Source organism: Tiliqua scincoides, chromosome 3, assembly GCF_035046505.1.
Source record: "Tiliqua scincoides isolate rTilSci1 chromosome 3, rTilSci1.hap2, whole genome shotgun sequence".
Lineage (NCBI taxonomy): Eukaryota > Metazoa > Chordata > Lepidosauria > Squamata > Scincidae > Tiliqua > Tiliqua scincoides.
Window position 1 is genome coordinate 23,107,161 of NC_089823.1, and position 6,000 is coordinate 23,113,160.

At 51.0% G+C, this 6,000-nt stretch overlaps 1 protein-coding gene across 1 annotated transcript in view; it reads right to left on the minus strand.

Moving 5' to 3' along the window:
- MICU2 (mitochondrial calcium uptake 2) overlaps window positions 1-5,122 on the minus strand; it is a 112,135-nt gene extending 107,013 nt beyond the window's left edge. Inside the window, exon 1 of the mRNA XM_066621229.1 lies at window positions 4,901-5,122. Within this exon, the coding sequence (XP_066477326.1) occupies window positions 4,901-5,122 (222 nt within the window). The remainder of the gene's footprint in view (window positions 1-4,900) is intronic.
- Window positions 5,123-6,000: the final 878 nt, after the last annotated feature.

Sequence of the window (6,000 nt, forward strand, 5' to 3'; positions counted from 1 at the left end):
AAGTCAGGACCCTAAGTTTCAGAACGCCCAGAAGCCAGACCCTGCTCTGGCCAATCTGCAAGAGGTCACTGTAATGAGTGAAGGGATAGTGATGGAACCCCAGAGGGCTGGGCAGTACCTGGTGGAGCTTGTGGGGGGCCTCTGGTGGAGAGTCACTCAGCCCTGGGATAGTGTAGACCCCAACCGCCAATTTGGTGGCAACAAGTGGGAAACCCTGGCCTCTGAGCAGCCCGCTTGGAGGCAGGCTGTGCAGCATGGCCTTTCCCAGTTTGAAGAGACACTTTGCCAACAGTCTGAGGCTAAGAGGCAAAGAAGGAAGGCCCATAGCCAGGGAGACAGACCAGGGACAGACTGCACTTGCTCCCGGTGTGGAAGGGATTGTCACTCCCGGATTGGCCTTTTCAGCCACACTAGACGCTGTGCCAGAACCACCTTTCAGAGCGCGATACCATAGTCTTTCGAGACTGAAGGATGCCAATACAAAAAAATACCCTCTTCCTCCATCAGGTACTCCAGTATGTGCATGATGCAGATTGGGCTGGACACCAACACCATAGGAAGGAGATCGGCCTGGCCCTATGGTATTTCTGTTGGTCTTCCCTGGTCAACAACTTCCAAGAAAAATGTCACATCTGCCCAGTCTGCTAAGAAGTGAACACACAGGTTCCTCCTAGGACCCCCTTGTCCCCCTGCCCATTTTGGGGACCCCCTTCCAGTAGATAGCCATGGACTTCATAAGTCCGCTCCCACAGGGCTGGGGCTTCTGCTCTGTGCTAGTAACAGTCGACTACACCATCTGGTACCCCAAGGTTGTCCTCTCAGACAATATAGTTGGTTGGGTTTTGATGTACCTGTTCACCCAGATGGGGTTGTCTAGGGAAATCCTTACTGACTAGGGCACAACTTTCACTTTCACCTAGTTGAGGGGTCTGTGCAAAGCCCTGAGCATCACACAGCAGTTCCTGGCTATCTATCACTCTAAAGTGGATGAGCAGGTCAAACGATTCAATCAGACCTTAAAAACTATGATTCAGAAGTTCGTGTAAGACTGGATACCATTTTGGTAACTGGATACCATTTTGCAGTGCGGGAGAACTCCAGTCATCTATCAGTCCAACCCCCTTTGACCTCTTCCATGGATCAGATAGTGTTACGAGAAGAATGCAACAATCTGCAGTAGACTCCACTGGTGCCTATAAGCACCTACATGACATAATTGCGGGGGATCCTAGAGACCACCCAGACCCTGGACCACCACAACCTTGAAAAAGTCCAAGACTAGCAAAAATGGCACTATGATAGGTTAGTTCACGAGCAGCAGCTGAAGGTAGAGGAGCAGGTGCTAGTGTGAGGAATGCTATGTGTGCCCATGGGGCAAAAAGGCGGGATATAAATCAATAGAATAATAATATTCTCTGGATGTGCCCCTTCCCGATAAAGAGGGCCCTAGGACTTCATAACTTCGAAGTGCGGTGTGGCTTCCACACCTCACAGAAACAGGTGATCCACATTAAGCACCTGAAATGTTGGCAGGAGCTCTGGGAGGAACCCAAACCGGTCCTAGCAGAACTGGCGGTAGATCCAGAGGAGGACCCCGAACCCTCACCTGACTTGCCCCGACATACCCAAGAAGCAAAACAGCAGGCTAATTCCCTGGACCCAAGACCAAGGAGGGAGCCCTATGCAGATACCAGTACTACCCTTTGAAAAGAGTGACAAGGCATAGCAGAATGAAGCAGGGTGTAGTGGTGACAAGTGTGCACCTCATCATCATGGTGTTACTACATCCGCCATAACCCATGCCCCAGTCAACCACTCTTGCTCTTTAAAAGATGTGGCATGGAGATGTGGAGGAGGGTGGAATAATGAAGCATCACCACAGAGATGGAGAGGAATGAGCTTACCTCCCTTTGCTGCCCTCTGCCACTTTTTTAAAAGGACAAGAATGGCTAGCTGGAGCAGGGGGCAGATGAAGGACCACCAAAAAGATGGAGGGGGATGAATGTGCACTTACCACCACCTCAGGACACACTTTGTCCTGGGTGGCAGCTCCTGTTGTTTGAGAAGAGCAATTGCTTTCTAATTTTTTTTTTTTTTAAGTCTCATAAATCTAGGTGGGTCCTGATACCGCAGGGTGACCTGATGTTCTTTTTCCAGAACATGTCCTCTTTTTTAGCCTTGTGTCCTGGAAAAGAACTTAAATGTCCTCCCTTTCCTTGTGAATGGGCCGCTGCAGGCAGCACATAGCCTTCTTGTAATTAATACATTATACATAATAATAATAATAATAATAATAATAATAATAATAATAATAATAATCTTTATTTATATCCCGCCCTTCTCCCCAAAAGGGACCCAGGGCAGCTTACAACATGTTAAAAACAGATTAAAAACATAATTTACCAGCAAATAAAAACGTATTAAAACACATTAACAGATACCATAAAAACAGTAGTCAGATAAAAAGTCAGATAAAAAGAGCAAAACCCAGCAAATCATATAGGAATCAGGCCTGTAAAAATACTAAAAGATGTAGAAAAGATGTTAAAAAGGCCATGAACTCAGAAGGCTTGTTTAAACAAAAGTTTCAAAAGACCCCAGTGGGGAGGCTCTGCCTCACCTGCCTCCCCACTCACTGCATGTCCCTGGGTGCTTAGTCAAAGACTCCTTGGCAGTGTGTGGGTTGTGAGTGCTTGCTTGCCTCACACGGCACTTTTCAAAGGAATCTGGTGGGGAGGCTCTAACTCAGGAGTGCATGGGTTGTGGTGCTTGGGCACTTCACACTGTGGCAACACTTTTGAAGGACTATGGTGGAGAGGCTCTGTGTCACCTGCCTTCCCATCCACCACACATCCCTGCGGCTCAGTCGCAGAAAAGTCTCAAGAGAGGGAGCCATTCTCATGTCAAGGGGAAGGGAGTTCCATAACGTTGGTGCCACTACCAAGAAGGCCCTATTTCTTGCCACTGCCCCACGTAGCTCCTTAGGCGGCAGCACTTGTAAAAAGGCCTTCTCTGATGACCTAAGAGGACAAGCCGGATTGTACTGAAGTAGGCAATCTCTAAGATACCCTGGCCCAGAGCAGTATAGCGCTTTAAAGGTCAAAACCAGCACCTTGAATTGGGCCGGGAAACAAATGGGCAGCCAATGCAGCCCCCGGAGAAGCGGGCTGACAGAGTCAAACCGCCTAGCTCCAGTGACCACAAGGGCTGCCGCATTCTGCACTAATTGCAGTTTCCGAACCGTCTTCAGGGGCAGCCCCTCATAAAGCATGTTACAATAATCTAACCTCAATGTCACCGTGGCATGGATCACCGTGGCCGGGTCTGCATGATCCAAGTACAGCCGCAGCTGGTGCGCCAGCCGAAGCTGAGCAAAGGCCCCCCTAGCCACAACCGCCACCTGGGAATCCAGGAGCAGCTGCAAATCCAGGTGGACCCCCAAGCTGCGGACTATGTAATATAGCTTTAAGTTCAATAATAAGCAACATGGTGTTTAAATTAACTACACGAAATCCATATACAAGTATTTAAGCTTTTATTTTGACAGGTCCTACATTTTTCTTGGATGTCCTACATTCTGGGTGCCTTGTCCTCTTTGGCTGTTATGACATTTGGTCACCCTGTGATATAGAATGCCATTTTAAGAAGTGGGTCCCAGTGCTGAAAAGATTGGGAACCAGGGATGTGTGGTGGGTGGGCAGGCAGGTAAGGCTTTGCCTCCCCACTGGAGTTCTTCAAAAAGCACCACCATGTGAGATGCCCAAACACCCACAACCCATGCACTCTTGGGGCAGAGCCTCCCCACCAAAATCCTTTGAAAAGCACTGCTGCCAGGTTAGGTGCGCAAGCACTCACAACCCACATGCTGCCAAGGGGCCCTGACTAAGCCCCAGGGACATGCAGTGGCTGGGGAGGAAGGTGAGACTGTGCCTCCCGACCACAGTCCTTCAAAAAGCACCCATGTGAAGCGTGCAAGCACCCACAACCCATATACTGCCAAGGGGCCTTGACTAAGCCGCAGGGATGTGTGGTGGATGGGAAGGCAGGTGACACAGAGCCTCTCCACCATAGTCCTTCAAAAGTGTTGCCACAAGTGTTGCCCAAGCACCACAACCCATGCACTCCTGAGTTAGAGCCTCCCCACCAGATTCCTTTGAAAAGTGCCGTGTGAGGCAAGCAAGCACTCACAACCCACACACTGCCAAGGAGTCTTGACTAAGCACCCAGGGACATGCAGTGAGTGGGGAGGAAGGTGAGACAGAGCTTCCCCACTGGGGTCCTTTGAAAATTACTGCCGAAGTGTGAGGTGTGCAAGCACTCACAACTCACATGCTGGAGGTGGGTGGAGAGGTAGGCGAGGCAGAGCCCTCGCCACCAGAGTCCTTCAAAAAGCACCACTGCCATGTGAGATGTGCAAGCACCCACAACCCACACACTGCCAAGGAGCCTTGACGAAGCCCCATGGACGTGCAGTGGGTGGGGAGGCAGGTGAGGCTGTGCCTCCCCACCAGAGTCCTTCAAAAAGTGCCTCTGCCGTGAGACCCCAAAGCCCTCACAAGCCACCCGCTTTTGCGTGGGGAGGCTCTGCTTTTGGTGACTGCTAAGGCGGTGGTGCTTTTCGAAGGACTGTTGCGGGGAGGCGCTGCCTCACCTGCCTCCCCACCCACTGCCTGACCCTGCTGGGGACCAGCTTCCTAAGGAACGCTTTGAGGACTGGGAAGAGCAGGAGGCTCCTGGGAGGCAGAGCAGCCTGAGCCACTGGGGACAAGACTGGCCGTTGCGAGGCTGCTGAAAGGGGCTCCCCTGCCGGAGCGGGAGGGGCGCAGCTCTGTCGACCGCGCGCTCCAGCCTCCCCCCGCAGAGAGAAGGGGAAGAGCCACAGCGCCGGCCAGCCACTCACCTGCGCCCGCACGACCGTCAGGACGCCGCCGCCGCTCCCTCCCTGCCCGCTCCAGCCCCTGCACAGGCCCAGCAGGGCGCCTCCTCCGGCCAGGGCGGCAGCCGCGGCCCAGGCACTCCCTCCACGCCTCCGGCTCCTGGCGGCCCTCAGCCAGCACGCCCAGCGCCCCGCAGGAGACCCTCGCGCCGCAACCGCCACAACGACTCTCCAGGCCGCCGCCATTTTCCCGGAAGTAGCCGAGGCGCCCACCCATGTGGTTGTGTTTGTTTCGGGCACATAGACTAGAAGGACAGAGTCCGACGCAGTCTCAAGCCTTCGGGCTCACACCGAACTTTTTTTTTGGTCTCCTCTCTCCAAGGGGAGGAACCGACAGCTGGCCTGTGGTTCTCAAACTTTTTAGCTCAGGACCCACTTTTGAGAATGAGAATCTGTGGGGACCCCCCCCCCAAGTGGTGTCATTAACCTGGGTGTGATGTCATGGCCAGAAGTGACATCATCAAGCAGGAAAAATGGATAGGCTGCAATCCTATCCACACTTACCCAGGAGGCAGCCTCATTGACAATCATTGTTAGAAGATATATATCATAGTCTGTTAAAAAAAGTACAAATTTCCCCAAATGCAGCCAGAAACCATGTGAGCATCAAGTTTAATATATGAAAAATAAAATATTGAAATGAATGAAGACCCACCTGAAATTGGCTCACGACCACCTAGTTCTGACCCACAGTTTGAAAAACAGGGACAGGCAAACTTTCAACTTTAGGGCTCCTGAACCTTTAACAATTGTATTGCAGAGGGAATTTCAGCAGGTGCAGCTTCTCATCTCACAGCAGACAAGCTGCACCTGCTGAAATTCTCTCTCCTACACAATTGTTAAAGGTACAGGATCCCTAAAGTTTGCCCACCACACCTTAGAAAATAAGGAAAACAGGGCTTTGTTTTGTTTTGTTTTGTTTTAGTAGAGCTAAACGTTTCTACCTAAAAACAAAAGAGAAAGGAAAGAGGAAGAGAAGGAGGAAAGAGAAGAGTTTATACTCTTTCTAATTCGGGGTTTTATTTTTGTATGACAAATGATCATGTTGTTGTTATATATAATTT